The sequence below is a fragment of the Primulina tabacum genome, chromosome 10, assembly GCF_025594145.1.
Source record: "Primulina tabacum isolate GXHZ01 chromosome 10, ASM2559414v2, whole genome shotgun sequence".
NCBI classification, from domain to species: Eukaryota; Viridiplantae; Streptophyta; class Magnoliopsida; order Lamiales; family Gesneriaceae; genus Primulina; species Primulina tabacum.
Window position 1 is genome coordinate 24,011,351 of NC_134559.1, and position 20,018 is coordinate 24,031,368.

General features: G+C 36.5%; 2 protein-coding genes, 1 long non-coding RNA gene and 1 other non-coding gene across 4 annotated transcripts; 2 read left to right on the top strand and 2 right to left on the bottom strand.

Moving 5' to 3' along the window:
• Positions 1–1,720: 1,720 nt before the first annotated feature.
• LOC142504991 (uncharacterized) lies at positions 1,721–4,999 on the bottom strand. The gene is made up of 6 exons (XM_075617819.1): positions 4,378–4,999; positions 4,157–4,332; positions 3,456–3,638; positions 3,251–3,335; positions 2,483–2,677; positions 1,721–2,166 (listed from the first exon to the last, which is right to left on the bottom strand). The coding sequence occupies exons 1-6, from the start codon at positions 4,997–4,999 to the stop codon at positions 1,721–1,723; spliced, it is 1,707 nt and encodes a 568-aa protein (XP_075473934.1).
• Positions 5,000–6,212: 1,213 nt separating this feature from the next.
• Positions 6,213–6,318, top strand: LOC142512995 (small nucleolar RNA R71). Its single transcript, XR_012808965.1, has one exon. It is a non-coding gene; the product is annotated as a small nucleolar RNA R71 (small nucleolar RNA).
• A 6,146-nt stretch (positions 6,319–12,464) lies between these two features.
• Positions 12,465–14,634, top strand: LOC142505943 (uncharacterized). The gene is made up of 3 exons (XR_012804514.1): positions 12,465–12,569; positions 13,786–13,830; positions 14,118–14,634. It is a non-coding gene; the product is annotated as an uncharacterized LOC142505943 (long non-coding RNA).
• Positions 14,635–17,035: 2,401 nt separating this feature from the next.
• Positions 17,036–18,293, bottom strand: LOC142504992 (uncharacterized). Its single transcript, XM_075617820.1, has 4 exons — positions 17,871–18,293; positions 17,698–17,779; positions 17,258–17,434; positions 17,036–17,136 (listed from the first exon to the last, which is right to left on the bottom strand). Exons 1-4 carry the CDS (start codon positions 18,291–18,293, stop codon positions 17,036–17,038), a joined length of 783 nt encoding a protein of 260 aa, XP_075473935.1.
• Between the last annotated feature and the right edge of the window lie 1,725 nt (positions 18,294–20,018).

Below are 20,018 nucleotides of genomic sequence, written 5' to 3' on the forward strand. Positions count from 1 at the left end.
TGGTCGGTGGTTCAAGCCCCAATGGCCATTAGCCTTGCAAACAACGCAAGGAAACGCAAACACCGCTGCTGTAATTTTTGACAGCAAGTGTGCTGTGGTTCAGGGGTGTGTTTCGAGTTCTTGTTGGGCTTTTAGCCTATGGCCTTGGACTGGACAGTACCTCATTGAGTTAGGAAGGTCATGTTTTTGGCCTATTTGTGATTTGGTCAAGTTTAGAGGTCGTACGAGAATTTACGGTGCAATGTGCCAAAGTGACTCTCGAAAGAGCGTTTCATGTTTTTGGCCTCCATTCACTAAATTTCGAGTACTGTAAATTTAGGAGCATTATTTCATCATTTTAGGCGTATTTCAATCATGACTATATGATGGTTCAGTGTTGGTTCGGGTTGGTACGGAGTCATGATTAAATACGAAGTCGTTGGGCGTAATTGCCGCGTTTTCGGATTTAATTGCATAGTTTGGTCAAATAAATCTTTTTGCATATTTTTCATGTTAGATTTAAGTCGCAGCGAGCCTGGGAACGATCCAACCCATGTGGTAAAATTATTACAGAATATTTAATTACGCCATTTAATTATATTACGAGCATAAAAATATAAAATATTCATTTTGAGAATTATGCGATATTGCTTGTGGCCATTTCACTATCATGGGATTATTATTTCACCCGGTCGCCTAGTTACCGGCCAGTTCAGTTGTACCACCCAGTATACTGTGGCATTAGTCTGATCAGACATTCATTACTTCACCCGGTCGTCAGTTACCGGTCCCTGTCGTCAGTTACCGGTCAGTTCAGTTCAGTTCAGTGCAGGGGCCACTTGCGTAGACTATAATCTCACCAGAAAATTATTACAAGCTATTTTATTACAGGGCTCCAAGGAGCAAACATTTTCACTTATGATTTTCAGTTCAGTTATGCACGTATTATAATTAATCAGGACACAATATTTTACGTTATGCCTCATGACAAGATATTTTCACTTACATGCGATTTTATTATTTATTTACTAGTTATTTACGATATATGCATGTTGAGTCTTTAGACTCACTAGACTTGATTGTTGTAGGTACTGATGATGTCGGGATCGAGGGCGGGGACCAGTGAGCCAGCTCGAGTCGGCTGTAGTGGGACCTGAGGACCTCATTTTTTCAGCATTTACTATTTTATGATCAAACATTTTTCACGTTGCTGGATTATTTTAAATTATTATTTTTACAAACAAACATTTACTTCTGCTGCCATTTCGAACATAAAACTTTATTTATCAGTTTATTTTATGAACGAGGCATTTTAATCATTTAAAGAGAAAATTTTTAATTTTTCCGCAAATTTTCAAACACAAATTTTCGGGCCATTATAAGTAGAGTAATATCGCCCTAGCGCAAGCTCCTCGGGTTTTTTAATTTTATTTTTTAAAATTAGGTAAAATAAATAAATAAAATAACAAAATCAAATTAAGTGCAAGATAAAGGGAAGAGAAGTAAGTTCTCAATTTATAGTCGAGAGCTTGACTCTCGGTCAGTTTTAGTTTGGATTGTCTTGGAACCGGGTGATTCCAAGTTGTGGCTCAATTGTGCCACCCATGTAGTGCTTCAGTCGCTGGGCATTGAACTTAAATGTCTCATCCTTTCCATCTTGCAGTTCCACAGCTCCCGATGGGTAAACTTTAGAAATAACGAATGGACTAGACCATCGCGACTTCAATTTTCCGGGAAATAGTCACAACCGGGAGTTGTAGAGCAGGACATTTTCACCTTCCTTGAATTTCCTTTCGATGATTCGCCTGTCATGAGCCCTCTTTGTCTTCTCCTTGTATGATAATGCGAGATCATATGCCAGATTTCGGAATTCTTCCAACTGATCCAATTGAAGTAGACATCGTTCACCTGCATCAGTAAAGTTAAAGTTTAGTGCTTTTGTTGCCCAATATGCCTGATGCTCTAACTCTACAGGTAGATGATATGCTTTACCAAACAATAACCTATATGGTGTAGTGCCTATAGGTGTTTTGAAAGCAGTCTTATATGCCCAAAGAGCATCATCTAATCTCACTGACCAGTCTTTCCGACTGACGCCTACCACTTTTTCCAAAATCCGCTTGATCTCTCGGTTTGACACTTCCACTTGACCATTCGTCTGGGGGTGATAGGGGTTAGAAATCTTATCTGTGACACCGTATTTGCTCAAAAGTTTTTCAAAGAGGTTTGTTGCAAAAATGGGTGCCACCATCACTAATGATTGCTCATGGTGTCCCAAACCTATTAAAAATATTTTTCTTTAGAAATTTCAGGACCACTTGAGCATCATTAGTGGCATATGCTTCTGCCTCTACCCACTTAGACACATAGTCAACCGCCACCAAAATATACTTTCTCGTGAACGAACTCGAAAACGGTCCCATGAAGTCTATCCCCCACACATCAAAAACCTCACACTCAAGAATATTATTTAATGGCATTTCATGACAGTTAGAGATGTTACCTGTCTGCTGGCATTTATCACTGGTAAGCACATAAGAACGAGCATCTTTAAATAGAGTTGGCCAATAAAAGGCACATTCAAGTACCTTAGATGCCGTCCTTGTTAGTCCAAAATGACCACCTACCTCACGGTCATGGCAATGGTTGAGAATTTGACCAAACTCCTCCTCTGCAACACATCTTCTTATCATGGAATCTGCACAAATCTTAAACAAAAATGGTTCCTCCCAAATATAATGTTTCACGTTAGAGAAGAATTTATTTCGTTGGTGAAACTATAGATTTGGTGGTGGTGTGCATGTGACAAGGAAGTTAGCAAAATTTCCATACCAAGGACAGTGTTTCACCTCAAATAGCTGTTCATCAGGAAACCAATCATTACTAGCATGATCGACACAGTCATTACTGATAAATTCTAATCTAGACAAGTGATCCGCTACTACATTCTCAACACCCTTCTTATCCTTTATTTGTAGATCAAATTCTTGTAACAATAAAATCCACCTAAGTAGGCGTGGCTTTGCATCTTTCTTAACAAGTAAATATTTCAGTGCAGAGTGGTCTGTGTAAACAATGAGTTTGGACAAAAGAAGATATGAATGAAATTTATCAAGCGCGAATACTACTGCAAGTAATTCATTTCAGTGGCTGCATAAATTACTTGAGCCTCATCTAAGGTTTTACTTTCATAGTATATCGTATGAAATACCTTGTTTTGCCGCTGGCCATGAACAGCACCAACCGCAGTATCACTGGCATCGCACATGACCTCGAATGGTAGATCCCAATCCAGTGCCACTTAAAACATGAGCCGTCACCAAGCGCTCCTTTAAATCCTCATATGCCTGTAGATACTAAGAGTTAAACTCAAACGGAACATCTTTCATGAGTAAAAAAGATAGAGGTTTGTCAATTTTTGAAAAATCTTTAATAAAACGCCGATAAAAATCGGCGTGGCCTAGAAAACTTCTAACTCCCTTTATGGATGTCGGAGGTGGTAAGTTCTTGATAACTTCTAATTTTGCCTTATCCACCTCTATTCCATGCTCTGATATTTTTTGCCCCAATACTATGCCTTCTTGTACCATAAAATGACACTTTTCCCAATTCAGCACCAATTTTGTCTCCTCACATCTAATCAAAACCACATTCAAATTCTGCAAACATTCATCAAAAGAAGATCCAAATATCGAGAAGGTCATCCATTATATCTCAAGGAAAGTTTCTATCATGTCATGAAATATAGCGGTCATGCATCGCTGAAAAGTAGCAGGGGCATTACACAAACCAAAGGGAATCCGTCTAAAATCAAAAGTGCCATAAGTACAAGTGAAAGTGGTTTCTCTTGGTCCTCGAGCGCAATCATGATTTGGTTATACCGTGAATACCCATCCAAAAAACAATAAAACTCATGACCCGCTAACCTCTCAAGCATTTGATCAATGAAGGGCAGTGGAAAGTGATCTTTACGGGTAGCGTCATTTAATTTTCTATAATCAATGCACACACGCCATCCCCTAACTGTCCTAGTGGGTATTAATTCATTTTGTTCATTTGTGATAACAGTAATCCCACCCTTCTTCGGCACATATTGAACAGGACGTACCCATGCACTATCAGATATAGGATAGATAATACCTGTATCAAGGAGTTTGATAGTTTTTGCTTTTACTACCTCTTGCATCTTTGGATTCAATCTTCTCTGAGGTTGCACAAGGGGTGAGTACTTTTCTTCCATTAATATCTTGTGTATACAGACTGATGGATTGATCCCTTTGATATCCATCACTTTCCATTCAAATGCACTCTTGTGCACTTTCAAGACTTTCAGCAGTTTGTCCTCCATCACATCTGTCAAATAGAAAGAAATAATCACAGGAAGTTTATTATTCTCACCTAGATAGATGTATTTCAGATGTGGAGGTAATGGCTTGAACTCCAGTGTTGGTGGATCCTCTAGGCTTGACTTCGGAGGGATCAAGTCTCTTCGATCCCCCAAGTCCTCTAATCTCATCCTTATCGGCATCTTCCATTGCTGGTTGGCATTGAGGTATGCCATTATTTCGGCTTTCTCTACATCCAATTCATCTTCTCTTAATTCAGTAGTGAGAGTGGCTTCCAAAGGATCCCTAAGAGCATTCTGCACATAGTTAGACACAAGAGAATCAAAAACATCAATTCTATAACCACTATCAGAATGCAGTGTATGCTTAAGTGCATTAAAAACATCAAAATTAATCTCCTCTTCTCCAACTTTTAATCTCAACTTCCCTTCTTGCACATCAATTAGAGCCTTGCCAGTTGCAAGGAACGGTCTCCCCAAAATCAAAGGCATCTCCATATTCTCCTCCATGTCGAGCACCACGAAATCTGCAGGAAAAATGAATTTGTCCACTTTCACTAGCACATCCTCAATAACTCCCCGTGGGTACTTGACAGATATGTCTGCCAGCTGTAAAGACATCCTCGTTGGCTTAGGTTCTCCCAATCCAAGTTTCCTAAACACAGACAAAGGCATAAGATTAATACTCGCACCCAGATCACACAAAGCTTTATGAAAAACAACATCACCAATCGTGCAAGGAATAGAAAAACTCCCCGGGTCTTTAAGTTTCGGTGGGATTTTGTTTTGCACCAAAGCGAAGCAATTTTAGATTGATTGTCATGTGACCCTCCAATTTTCTCTTGTTCGCTAAGAATCCTTCAAAAATTTATCATAACTAGGCATTTGCATCAAAGCATCGGCATGAGGAATATTGATATGCAATTTTTTAAACACCTCAAGAAACTTACCGAATTGCGCATCAAGTTTTGCTTTTTTCAATGCTGCAGGGAAAGGAGGAGGTATAACAATTTTTGATTGTGTAGTGGGTGCTGGTGTAGTGTTTGAAGACTTACCTTTGGATGTCTCAGTCTGTTCATCAAGTACTTGACTTCTTTCCTTTTCCTTGGATTCTAAGATTTTTCTACTCTTCAACTCGATGGCCTTAACTTGCTCTTTAGGATTGGTCTCTTGTGTTACTTGGCAAGGTGCCCGGCTCTCTACTTGCTATCATATTTGCTAACTGTCCAATCTGATTCTCGAGCCTCTTTATCGATGCATCTTGATTTTGGAGTCTAGTTTCGGTAGATGAGATGAACTTAGACATCATCTGCTCCAAATTGGACTTTTCTTCTCTAGAAGGTTCATATATGTACATTGGTTGTTTCCCATATGGTTGTCCTCCCTGTGATCGATTCTGACTGTTTTGGCCACCCCATGAGAAGTTGGGATGTTGCCTCCATCCAGGATTGTATGTGTTCGAATACAGGATAATTCCTTGGGACGATTTTGGACTCCCACTTGATTCACTAGTGCCCCTTCTTGCACATAGAAGGGATTGCCATCTTGACAGTCCATCACAAAGTGTTCACCTCCACACTTATCACACAATATCTCTTGGAGACGCATAGCCGTGTCACCCATATTCAAGCCGTCCAATTTCCTATTCAAGACATCAAATTGTGCATTAATAGCAGAAAGTTCAGTTACCTGGTGAACTCCTGCACTTCTCCGCTGATTGTTCCTTTCAGATTGAGGATGATAGCTGCTAGCAGCCATCTCCTCCAATAACTCATATCCTTCCTCAGCAGTTTTTCTCAGTAGGTTTCCACAAGCAGCAACATCTATCATAGTACGATTATGAGTGAGTAAGCCATAGTAAAAGGTTTGAATGACTAACCCAAGTGGCAATTCGTGATGAGGACATCTTCGTAATAGATCTTTGAAACGCTCACATGCCTCATATAAAGATTCCTGCTCGAATTGAGCAAATGTGGTTATGTCTGCCCGCAGCTTTATGGTTTTAGATGGTGGAAAGTATTTAATGAGAAACGCTTTCGCCATGTCATCCCATGTGGTGATCGAACCTACAGGCAAACAATTTAACCATGCTTTAACTTTGTCATGTAAGGAGAAAGGAAATAAATGCAACCTAACAGCGTCATCAGAAACTCCATTAAATTTTAAAAGTATCGCAAATTTCAAGGAAATCTGCGATGTGCTTGTTTGGGTCATCTACTGCAGATCCTGCAAATTGGACTGTATTATGAATCATCGGAATTATGGCTGGCTTGATTTCGAAGTGGTTTGCCCGCACAATAGGCCTCACAATGCTGGGGCGTGCATCATCCAAAGAAGGTTGGGCATACTCTAGCATCGGTATGCGGCGTGGCATCTCAACATGTCTATCTTCATGGTGTTCCTCCTCATACTCGTGCCTCTCCATCATTTTTTTTAGTCTCTGCTGCTGTCTTTTTCTGCGGAAAGTTCTTTCAATTTCCGGGTCAAACTGCTCAAGCTCCACGTCAAGTGACTTTGGCATGCACAGGAAAAGATATCTGGAATAGAATATGGAGTGTTAGCTCAAGTTAAATAAAACAATGCTAAAGAAAATAACTAAAAATAAAACTGTGAATTAACAGTCCCCGGCAACGGCGCCAAAAACTTGATCGAGCAAAACTTGCACTGTGGAATCCTTAATAAAAATATGATTTTTTATGCTCGAAAATTAATCGCAAGTGCACGATGTCAAGTAATAGTATAATGTACGCGAGTACGAGTATCGTTCCACTGGAGACTGTATTTTGCAATTATTATTTCCAGTTATCAAATCTTTAGCAACGAAATTTGGATGATTGTTTATGACTACTAAAATTAAATAAAACTCAAAGATAAAACTCAAGAATTAAATAATGAGATATAGAATCTAGACCAATTAATTAAATTTCAATGAGAAATGAATTTGTTAGGAATTTCAGTTCACCTACCCCTCGTTAATTAATTAATACGTTCGACAGTGATTTATACTTCCGACAGGATTTCCTATTCAATTGAACACGCCTTCTCAAGCTATGTCAAACTAATTTTACCCAGTGAAGTAATTAAATGTCTTTAATTATTTATCAAGAGTTAATCGCATATCGATCTATGAAATCTCCCAGTTTTTGACCCTTAGGACTATAACTATCGACATGTATCCAATTTAATATTTATATGTAAATTGTAGATCCACGGACTATACTACTCGATCCTATCACAAGCTATTCTCTCGAACTCACTCACGATATGACTATTATTAAAGTTAGCTATGATTTAATAATCGTAATAAAAACAGTAGTATACTCAAGAACAAATAAACAATTGAAATACGAATTAACTAAATCAGTTTCGGGGTAGGATCCCCTTAAATCCCAACAAATATTGTAGTTTAGCTACTCAAATTCGTAGTGAAATTAATCAACACAATGTTTAAACGATAAATACTAAATATTTTCATAACAAGGGTTGCGATTGTTTCTCACGGGTCTTCTGTCCATTTCCTATAAATATGAAATTTCTTTGGTTTTCGGCAGAATAGAGACTAAACAAAGGGATCAAAATGATAGAGTAATTTCTCAAAAATTAAATATGAAACCAATGGATAGAAATAAACTTTATTGATTTCCTCGAAAGTGCAAATACAACTAAACATCGAAAATGCTAACAGAAATGTAAATAGAACAAGTGCTATTACAAAGAACTACTACTGAAGCTCTAATCTATCACTTCTCCTAATCCCAAATCCATAGGATCCTCTTCGACTTCTTCTTCTTCTTCGGGATCCTCCTCGGGTTCATCTTCATGGTTGGCTATTACTATTTCCACATGTTCAATATGACCATGGCAGAACTGCATTGTCATCGCTGAGAACTTCAACAGTGTTCTGAGCATCAGTCTGCTCACAATACTGATTATGATGGTGCACGAGTTGGTGATTTTGATCCTTAAGCACTTGTATCTTCTCAACCAAGGTGTGACGTAACTCGATTAACTCTGCAACAGTCTCTTGGGAGGTTTCGCACTCCTCTTGAGCTTTCCTATTCCTCTCTTCTGCCTCATGGAGATAGTGAGCATAACGTTGAACATAATCTATGAAGTGTTCTGATCTACGCTGTAAGTCATCTTTGTCCAACTCTAAGCTGTAGTTATGTTCCTTTAGTTTCTCCATCTTCTTCTCTAAGCTCTTAATGTAGCTACCCTGGTCAGCCATATCCTACATCCAAAATATAAGAATGAAGGTTCAGAATTGATCTCAAGAGTACAGATCGAGTTATAGACAATTACTGGAATGAACAGAATCAGTACAGCCTATACCATTTAGTAGAAGAAAATAGTTCAAAATTTTTCAGTCTTAGAATCGTGTGAAAATTTATTAAAAATCCTTCACATCATGAACATGAAACTGTACCAAATTTGGTGCAAAAATACTAAGCTGTTTGGAAATGAAAATTTCTCAAAGTTTCGAAAAATTGGAAAATTTTACGAAAATGGCGATATCACTATCTAAACGAAGGATTTTGGGGTTCGTCGGCGGTGCAAGTACAATTGAATGGTTAGGTTCTCCTCCTCAAGAGCCTTTCAACGGTATATTATAATAGTCAAATATCCTCCTGGATTAAAAGTTATGACCGTTTGAAGTTTGTGCGAAAAACATCTCAACTGCCATACCATTTGCAAGGTCTACTGCATGCGCTTGCTGAAATTTACTTTCTACTGCAATTCTGATGCTACTGTAATCAAGTCTTTTGCTTTCCAACATTGATAGAACCAGTCTGCTGCATTCAGATCTACTGATTTCCATCTGCTGGTCTGGTTCCAGACTACTGGTTTTGATGCTACTGTTTTTCGGTCATCTGCTAGTTCTGGTCTACTGATTTTGATCTACTGAAAATTTTTCTACTCATTTCAGTAGTCTATTACAGTAGTTTATTTTCAGTAGTCTATCAGAACTTATTATTTCTAGCTCTTCCTCCCCAGATTATGAAACCTGGTTTGCTCTGATACCACTTCAATGTCACGCCCCAGGGATGGGGTTGGTCGACACCGGCATTCCTCTCAAATTTACATTCGAAAACAACAAGCCTCAAAAGTACAAAATTCAGAAACAAATCTTTTTATTCATAATACTGAATATTACATTGTCTGATACAAACTCAAATATTCAAAGTTTTACATCAAAAATGTAAAACCAGACCTAACAAAGCTTTAGCAGATACCGCGGAAAACATAATTTAGGACTGAAAAACAACAGTCTTCTTTACCAGCACCAGAACTGATTCTGCTCTTCTTCTTCTAACGTTTTTTCCTCGTTCTTATCTAAGATGGGTTTGGTGGGTGAGTTATATGGTCGTCACTCCAATAAGCGGGGGCGGGAATAGCTCCCGATTTAAAAAAACATTTTTAACTGACACAGTAATACAAATAATATACAAAACTCTTACTTTCAGAACATGAATCAGTATTCGGGAATAGAAGGATAAAGAACAGAAATCTGAAGTTAAAATTTTTAGCAAGTAAGCACTGAGCACGTTTGTGAATTTCATGGCTAAAATGATATCAGTCCCCTATATGTTCTCTCCTCTAAGGGGTGAGGCCAGTAATCAGTAATAAGGATTCAGGAATCAATAATGTTAAGAATATATACTCCTACCATTAGTTCACTAGGTTTCAATGCTTCAAAAAATCAGAAATCAGAAACAAAATACATATACTTCTCTTCAAAACAGAAATTATCAAACTTGTTTCAAGATATTTATACATAAGCCCACTTACTGTAATTTGCTAGAAAGCTTCGGTGGAAGTCTGAAAATCTGCTTGCTCTCGCTACTGGATTTTACTGCTTGAACAAAGGCACTCTCTTAACTCGAATTTTCAAGTGATAACTCAAGATTTGTGTAACATCAATTCAGAGATTTGAGGGTGTTATTTATAGGCAAAATTCTGACTGTTAACCTCTCAATTAATGGCCATAATATGCCATTTGTGCTATTAACAGTCTTTATCCCATGTTAAATTCTTCAGTTAAAAGTCATAAGAAGAATCAATAGCTGTATGTTGGAATCTCGTGCTACTGAAATCTTCTACTGCTGGATTCTAAATGCGGAAAAAATACCAGCTTCTAAAATATTAGTTGTTGCTGGAATTATTAACTTCTGCTGAACTTTTTGCATTGTTGCTGAGTATTGCTGGCTGCTGAAAAATGCTAGCTACTGCTGGAAATTTGGGTTCTCACATATGGCATTTAAGAAAGCGTAGACATATAAAAGTTTGTTGGGAAATCATTTTTCTCGTGTCCAAAATATAACGGAAATTTTTTAAAAATTTATTTGACATTCAAATAATGTCTTTGGACACTCGTATTTTTTAAACAAAATTTAATCATTCATAAGGTGTTTATTAACATACCTTTAGTAAAATAATCACTTGACACCAACTATTACGGGATTGGGGGAAATAACTCTTGTAGTATTCTCTACGAACAATCTTCTTGAAGTCTTCTTTCTCCAATCGAGTTCACGACTGGAATATATATTTCTCTTCTAAATTGCACTAGAATATTTAGAAGAATTTTATCGTTTTAGATCAAAAGTTATTTGACGGCTCAAACTCTATGCTATTTTCTTGTTGGCCGAAAATTGGACTAGAGAGGGGAGAGCCTTTTTTCGAAAATTTCATGTCATGTAGGCCAGGGTTTGTGGTCTTCTTACTTAAAATTGAATTCTTAACATAATTTATTTAATTATAGGTTTAATGTTCCTTAACTAAACTTGATGGGCTTAGTTAATTTATTTGACTAGTCGAACTAGTTTAATTAATTATTATATTAATGTCCATTAATGACTTTAATTATTTAGTATGTTGGACTTTTACTCCAACAAGCTCATTACACATACTTCCTACTACATTTAATTTAATCTTTTATAAACTCAACCGTTGAGTTTAATATTTTAAACTATCAATTTTCATAATTCAACTCTTTTAACTTATTCTTTCCAAATTTTAATTATCATAAATCTTGAATTTACTATATCATAATTTTATATAAATTCAACTCCTTGAATTTATTGTCTCAACGGGAACAACGATCCAGTGCTTGTGATAGGACCCATTAATGCGCTCAGAGTGTTTAGAATGAGGATTGAATAAACACTCGGGCTTTTTGAAATCTTTTGAGTATGAATCAGTCTTGTATATGATCGATCCAGAAATCTTGTATGTCAATATAAATCAATCAACTGATTATAGTGCGAAAATAGACTGAAATATAGATTGAATACTCAGTGTAGAATATTGTGAAAACTGAATAAGTAATCAACTAGAACACACGAAGTTTATGGATGTTCGGAGTCTTCAAATGATTCTATGTCACCTTTTCTATCTCAATGATATGTATTTCACTAAAAGACTTTGATGTATTACAACATATTGTAATAATCTATTTCAGCTTGACTTATATACTGCTACACTGAAGCTCTCAGTTTTTCAAATTTCTTACAACAGAAAACTGATTCGCTCTTAACAAGTAGCTTGACTGCTACAAATTAATACAATTAGGCTACGTTTGGTATGTATGATGGGATAAGTAATTGATTAGTAATTAGAGTGATTAACAAATGAGATATATGGATTATAATATGGTGGGATAAATAATATGGTGTTTGGTATAATTGTAAAATGATGGATTAATTTTGAAAATTTTATCGTAATGACCAAAATGCCCCAAAGGACATATAGTAATTGAGATAATTGTGCTTCTTGTTTGGTACAATTTTTCATACATGGATAAGTAGTGGGTAATTATTTATTTTACTAAAATACCCTTCCAACTTCAAATCTGGGGTACAAATTTGACCCACGAGATTCTCTTCCTGAACCCAAATTCTAACCCTTACGTCCTCTGTTGGTGAAACACTCTCTTTCGATTTCTGATTTCATCATCCGTGCGTTCGCAAAATTATATGGACTGACGACGACTGAGAAGGTGAATTTCTTGCACACGAACTGTTAAAATGTTTTGTGTATACCTCAATTTCATTTTTCTTCCACCAATTACAGTAGTCATACGATTTCAGGTTTTTTTTGTTATACAATGGAATCGTTGTTGTGCATCGTTTTGTTTAGATTCGTTCAACGGTGATTCGAATGTTGTCAACGTATTGACCAGTTTTCAAACTGACGTCCGTGAAGATTACCAGCTACTTGTATAACCTAGTTAATCGAAGAGATGGTGATGTCTTCTAAGTCTTATTCTTGGAATTTTTTTTATAAATATTTTAGATTTGCGGATTGGCAGTTGAGACCTTTTTTTTGTTTTTTTTTTCAATTTTTGTGTATTATCTTTGGTATGTTAATCTGACCATATTACCAATCCAACGGATAGGTTAGATTCCATTAAAATACATTGCTCATGTTTTTCCTAAATGTAAAATGACATGTACCAGTCTCCCTTTATGTCTATGTATGTTTGTTTGTTATTGTGTGAAGAATAGCTTCAATGTGAATCCAATATTTTGATATATCATTGGCTTAAACATGATGTAAAAATATATTAAGTATGTTAGTATAAAAATGTCCTGTATGACAGTTTATGGATTTGTGTGGTTAATTTATGTTTGTTTGTTGAAATGACTTAGTTGTACTTATATATACTATTAACTCTTCCCAGGTCTCTGATGAAACATCTTTGAATGCAGTCTAAAACCTATGTTGTTTTTATTGGAAGAAAAGCTGGTGTATATGACAAGTGGTGTGAAGCAAACTCCGATGTTTATAGATTTCATGGGGCTTGTTTCAAAGGGTACGAGACTAGGAAAGAGGCCGAGGAAGCATTTGAGAGTTATTTAAAAACAACGTCTGATGAACTTCATTCTCGCAGCCTAATTTGTCCACTTCAAATCCGAATGCTACTAGTAACAATGAACGTAAGCCTTGTAAGAAACTAGGTGATTTACTGCAAGCTATATCAGATTTAACTCATGAAAATCACAATCTAACAAAGAAAATGGAGAAGAACTCCCAAGAGATAGCTATGTTGTTGGAGCAAATGGAATTGAGCGAGGAGTAATAGATGACTTCTGATTATGAAGTTTACTTCTTTCTTAGTATTTCCACTTAAGTATGTGTGGTACAAATTTTCTAATTATCTTCAATGTGTGATGTACTTAATTTGTATGCACATAATATTTAAGTGTGTACTGCATTTTGCTGCTGTCTGTTGACGTTGGAAGGAGATTTTATTTAAGTGTGTAATTTGTTTACAGTTGTACAAACCTTTCACTGATCATCAACTTTATTTTGTGTAATATTCCTTCATTCATAGTTGTATGTCCATGAATCAGTGACTGTCGTATTGATTAATTGAACTATATCCCACAACTTTCTACTTCAATGTTCTCAAACTTCGGTAATGCATCAATTTAAATTATTTTACGATTTCTTTGCAGATTAGTGGTGAAAGTGTATGCATTCAACCCTGTGTGCGCCAAGAGGTAAAGCAGCATGAACAATTGGACCGAGAATTACATATTTGGTTGGTTTGTAAAAACATTATTATTAATGTAAATATTTGACCAAGTTATTAATTGCTAATATCTACCACCCTGGGACCCTTATGTTAAAATTTGATTTGCATATCTTCTTTGGACTTTACGTACATATCTGCAAAATTGAGGGAACAAGTTGAAAGACTTGTAATTACTACAAGCAGTTGGGTAAGTTATGGTACATTAAATTTCTATATTTAAAGACCTCTTCTTACTGATGCTCGCATGTACAGATCGTCCAATTTCATGTGTATTTCTGAGCAGTTCCGAAAACATGTCTGTTACTTTTAACTTTGGTTCTGAAGATACTGTCACAAGCCCTTACATTGTACCGCTGATTGATCTGTGTTCCGACGATGAAACGAAGAAGGTTCAGAAAGGTGAGAAGTGTGAAGTGAAATGTCAGGGTGTTGAAATGCTTGAACCTTCATCTGATTTGCCCAACAGGAGGAAGAAAATGAAGCAATGTCACCCAACAATGGAGCTACAGCCCGACTGTAAAGAAGAAGATGACACCACCAAGTTCAAAGTTCATCGTGGTACCAAATGTGAAGAGTACAAAATAAAATTGGTTGGCCATGGCGAATCGACCTTCCTTGTAATTGACCTCACCACTGAGTCCAGTGGGTAGCAGGTTTAAGAGTAGAAAATGTTTCGTTCTTTCCCCACATTTTTGAATCCATGGTATAGTACTATCCCTTTTGACGCCATGTTAGTAGATTAGGCACGTTGCTAGTATTGTCTCCAACAGTGGGGAAGAACAGACTTTGTACCAACATTTTTTATATGTACTTTGCAAAGTAATGAGAAATGAGTGTTATTAGGCTAAAAAATCCTATTATTTTTTGTGCAATTTAGGGGTGGCAAAATGCAACACGACCCGTCAACCCGACAAGAACCAACACAAAAAAAATCAGGTTCGGGTTGGGGTTTTCGGGTTCGGGTTGGGTTCGGGTCCGGTGGGTTCGGGTTATTGACAGGTTAGACGGGTTTCGGGTTGGGTCGCGGGTTGATCCGATTTTTTTTTTTGAAAATATTACCTATATTTTTATATATTGTATGTTTGAAAGAAATTTATTGTGTATTTATATGATAAATTTTAATCATTTAATATTTATTTCGTATATTTTTTATTTTTATAACAATTGTTGATTTGATTTAGTAAATATACTTTTAATTTTCTACAATTATACTTTCAAATTTAAACAGGAAATTTTGTTATTATGTGTTTAAATTAAAATATTATTTTTTTTTATTTTTTCGAATTTTTGACATTAATTTTTTAAAAATAAATAAATAAAATTCGGGTTAGGCGGCTTAGACGAGTTAAGTCGGGTTAGACTGGTTCGTGTTCGGTTTGGGGGTTTTCGGGTTGCTTCGGGTTCGGGTTGAAAAAAAAATAAATTGCGCGGGTTGACTCAAAACCCGACCCGATTGATACCCCTAGTGCAATTGTTGTTCTTTTTTTTCTACTAAACCTCATAATTGCACAGTCAACATACAACATGTGCATTTTCCTTCATTTTATGTTGTGTACACGAATGCATTCATGTTGAGGATAATAAAAAGCTATCACATTTTCATTAAGTACCACTGTGATGAACAAAAGTTACCACAAATGCATAACTTGTTTGAAATCGTACACCTACATATACTACTTTTTACACAAGGAGAAGGTGCTTTTCCATGAAACATACTCAAAATGAACAAAACTCATAACCAAAACAAATACTGGTTCAATGACATTCAAAAAGACTGGAAGCATAGAGGTGATACATGTACAATTCAAAATGATTCATCTTCACAAAATACACATCTTCTTCACCCATTACAGTCCAGCCAAAAGCTTATTCACCAAACAAATCCTTCCGCGATGACCTAATCGTTGAAACAGAGCCAAGTCGTTGTAGTTTTTAAACAACAACTTAGCAGCAAGCACTTGCTCGTCCTCCGAAAGATGAGCATCTCGTCCAACGCATTCAACACCTGATCTTGTGCATCTGGAAGCTTGTCCTATGAAGCAAGCTTCTTGATCAAATCTGTCATTGTGGTTTTTGTTATGTCGACAAGGTTTTGGATGGCTTCAACAATTGTCTGTTCGTCGTCAGTGGCTTTCTTCCTTTTCTTAATCTTCGAAGTTACACATTCCTTAGGTTTTGATGATGACGTATTAGTCTCAGATTTTGAGTCTTCAGCCGCATCAAATATGTTAAATGCAGGTGTCTCAGCAAGCCACGCAGCAGTACGTAGTTCATTATCTATGTTTAGGACCTCATGAAGTGCATTCTCGAAATTGATTGTGAGCTCACCTGTAGCAGGATCATTTCCAAATATCTCACACTAGTCATGGTAATGTGTCCACTGCTTGTGTCTCATTGAACATAACGTTGGGTCGGTCTACGACAAATCAAAAAATTAAACAAGAAAATTCAACTACGTAACAAATATTAACTAAACATTGAAAACAATACCTTGACGATTGCCTCCCATGTCTCGTCCGTGACATCGATTGGGTTATTAGAATCATTACATCCCACACTACTTTTGCTTGATAATGTAACTATAGTACTATATGTTTTCTTCCAGACGTGGATCTTGGAATTGATATGTGGATTTCCACGTAAGATATTCCCGGGGATAGATTCCTGCATTGCATTCTCCAGCAGATTTAAATAACCAGCCTTAAATTCATTCTCACTTTTCTATCCCTTTGTTATGACATCTCTTTGTTATGACATCTTTCAGTGCTTGTATTAGAACTTCTTCTTATCGAGCATTCCAACTACGTCGTGTCTTGTCTTGTTTTTTGCTCCTACCAACAATGCTCGCGGACGATGCTCAACTATCCATATACAGTTGATTGAGTTGTTTCTCATCCTCTGTACAAAACACAACATACTTCAACTGTGTCATAATGCTTGACGAAGTAAAGACCGACGAAAATATGATGCAAACTATAGTGCCAAAGCTATATTGAACAATTTTTTAAAAACAAACATTGCAGAACAAAAGTGAATAATGTCATAACCTTGGTAAATTGACCATAAAAAAACAAATACAAAGATATTGAAAGTACAATAGCGAATAATTGAAATGAAATACAAGCGAGTTAATTGTTCATGTTCCACATTGACATTGCAAACTCGTCTCTCTAAGCATCCCACCCAATTGAAGACTCCAAACTGTTAATGTAAGCATTTTGTGTGTCATTAATGGGGCTACCAACATACTCTTCAACGTTGTCCATTGGATCTTCATCATTTTAGTTTGTATGAAATTGTGTAATAGAATGCAAGCCAAAATTATATGGTTTTGAAGTTTTAGTAGGTAAAACAAAGGACTTCGAAGGATGACCCATCTTTTCTCAACAAACCAAATGCTCTTTCAATTACGTTCCGAGCTTGAGAGTATCTCCAATTGAAAAACTCCTTGTAATCTTGTGGACCACAAGCACGATTACCCCAAGCATCGCGATGATACCTAACACAACGATGTGACCTCAAGAAACCCTCAACATTTGCATATCCATTATCACATAGATAATAACAACCTGCGTTTTGGTAACATCAATAATTAAGACATTGAAAAATCTTTGTAACAAAATCATTAGTTGAAACTCTTGCTACAAAACGAAAAAAGAAATCGAATCTTCACAAATACAGATTATAACCTCGTGGAACTCTCAATGAATAATCCCTATTTAGAGCATCTCTTAAAACTCGAGCATCTGCCGCGGATCCCTCCCATCCCGTCAGAGAGTAGATGAAATTCATATGCGGTCACATACCCCCAATACATTCACCGCAATAGTACCTTTTCGATTTCTGTATCTTGCTTTATCTCGGCAAGGGATGTGTACACCAATATGGGTTCCATTCAATGTGCCGAGGCAACCCTGTAAGCAATGTGTCAATAACATATACATCATCGTACCACAGATTAAGGAAACCGAACTTCAAAAATAAATGATCCAAATGAGGTATTACTTTAAAACACCTCCATGCTTCGTTTCTACAATCTTCATCAGCAGGAGACGGCTTGAAAAAGAGTAGTGGATGTAACTTTAGCAACGCTTTAAGAACATCATGAAAATGAGCACTAACTGTTTGTCCACTACGTATGTAATCATGCCCAGCTACCCAATTCTTTTTATGATGCGCCAATAGAGACAAGAACATGGCCACTTTCTCTTCGACTCGTACGTATCTTGAATCACCTAACCCTCCTAAGTTTGTTAACAAATAATAGAGTCGTACAAACACGCTTTGATTCATCCTTAAGTTAGTCACACATTGGATATCTCCGACTTCAATAATCCTATGCAAATTGCTCAATTGAGCATTTACTCTTTCGATCATGTTGTACGAAGCAGCTTCTCTTCGACAGACACGACGGGTAATTGAGACCATTCGTGTATGCTCTCGTATTAGGAGACATAACATCAAAAAAGATCGACATAACATATGGTTGACCAGTAGAAGGATTACAATTTTTCTACGTTGCTCCATGTTGTCAGTAAACTCAACCTAAAACTGGAAATTTACGTGTGATTACCAAACAAATGACAGGAACATTGTAAACAAACACATGTGATTTAATGGATACGCGATTAACAGACATGGATGTTAACCAAAATGCACAATGCAAAATTGTATTTCAATTATCAGTTCTCAAAAATTCCATACATTTTCTGTTACAAAATGTATATTTCAAAATTAAATTGTATGTAAGAGAAAATAAGACTTATGCACTATCAATTACGTAGAGATTGCTAAAGAAAAGAGAGGAAATTATTTTCTTTCCACTATCATAAACAAAATGCAGAAAACGTAGTTTCAAAATTTTTTGGGGAACTTCACAACTAACCCAACCTCACTTCCATAGCATAGCACAAGCGTCCATAGGCTCGCAATTAGAAATAAATGAGACAAAAATTCAGCAGAAATCATTATTGTCACGAATAAGAAGCGGGAAAATGAAGTATTCGACCAAAAAAACCCATTTCAAGAACTACAACCTTTACCTCCAGAAACGGAAGCTTCCAAGACGACTGCAGACGACAGAAAAGTACTTCAAACTTCAACAGCATCGACGCCTTGAGAAATAGGAGAGCCAACTATTGAAGAGAGATGAGAAGAGGTTGGTATTTTATTTTGGTGGGATAAAGGGTAAATTGGGGAGGGGAAGCATAAATATGTACTACTGTTCATGTCAGGATTGGGTATACCATCAAAAAGTTGGGACTACTTTCTCTTCTTTTCATGGCCATACAGTGTAAATATCATAGGCTGGAAGTAGGGATGTAAATGATTCAAACCAAACCAAACAATATCAGTCTTGAGCTTGGCTCGTTTAAGATTGTTTGAGGCTCGAGCTCGATTCGAGCTTTTATTATCAGGCTCGAGCTTGGTTTGTCTTGAAATTACCAAGCTCGGGAAAAGCTCGAGCTCGGCTCGTAAAAAGCTCGTTTAGCATGTTAATCAAGTCAGGCTCGAGCTTGATTCATTAATAGCTCGTTTAGCATGTTTAACAAGCCTGGCTTGAGCTCGGCTCGTTTTCGAGCTCGTAAAGCATAGAATTGAGCTCGAGTTTGAGCTTGATTTGAGCTTTTAAAAAATTAAATATATCTATAAACTAATTTTAAATCAGACATAAATATGTAAATTCATTCATAAATAACCAAAACGACACAAATAAGAGCTAAAAAAACATAAATCAATATATTAGTGAACATTCCAAAATAATACATCTAGAATATTCATCATACACTGATATCACCATATAAATAACAATGAAATAATTTCACCAATTTAATACTTCAACTAGAGTCTGGTGATAAAATAGGGAGGACTTCAAAGAATCCATTAAAATCAGGAATTACAAAATCATCTCCAATAACAACTAGTCAAGTATCCTGCAAAGTTCATAATAATATTAGTACTAATATTTTTATTTGTATTTTATTCAATTCCTTCCATTAACATTAATACTAATATTTTTATTTATCAACTCAACAAATGAGTCAAGCTCAAACTTACGAGCCACCTAAACGAGCCGAGCTCGAGCTCAAGCTCGCGAGCCTATTATCAAACATGTTTGCGAGCTCACGAGCCGAATATCTTTAGGCTTGAGCT

Coding starts and splice junctions, on each gene's coding strand:
- LOC142504991 (XM_075617819.1), bottom strand. CDS start 4,999: ATGCCTTTGTCTGTGTTTAGGAAACTTGGATTGGGAGAACCTAAGCCA. Junction 4,333..4,377: donor TCTGAAATACATCTATCTAG/GTGAGAATAATA, acceptor TCTATTTGACAG/ATGTGATGGAGGACAAACTG. Junction 2,678..3,250: donor ATTGGGATCTACCATTCGAG/GTCATGTGCGAT, acceptor AGATTTGTGCAG/ATTCCATGATAAGAAGATGT.
- LOC142504992 (XM_075617820.1), bottom strand. CDS start 18,293: ATGGTCTCAATTACCCGTCGTGTCTGTCGAAGAGAAGCTGCTTCGTAC. Junction 17,435..17,697: donor AAGATACAGAAATCGAAAAG/GTACTATTGCGG, acceptor ACCAAAACGCAG/GTTGTTATTATCTATGTGAT. Junction 17,137..17,257: donor CGTAATTGAAAGAGCATTTG/GTTTGTTGAGAA, acceptor AAAATGATGAAG/ATCCAATGGACAACGTTGAA.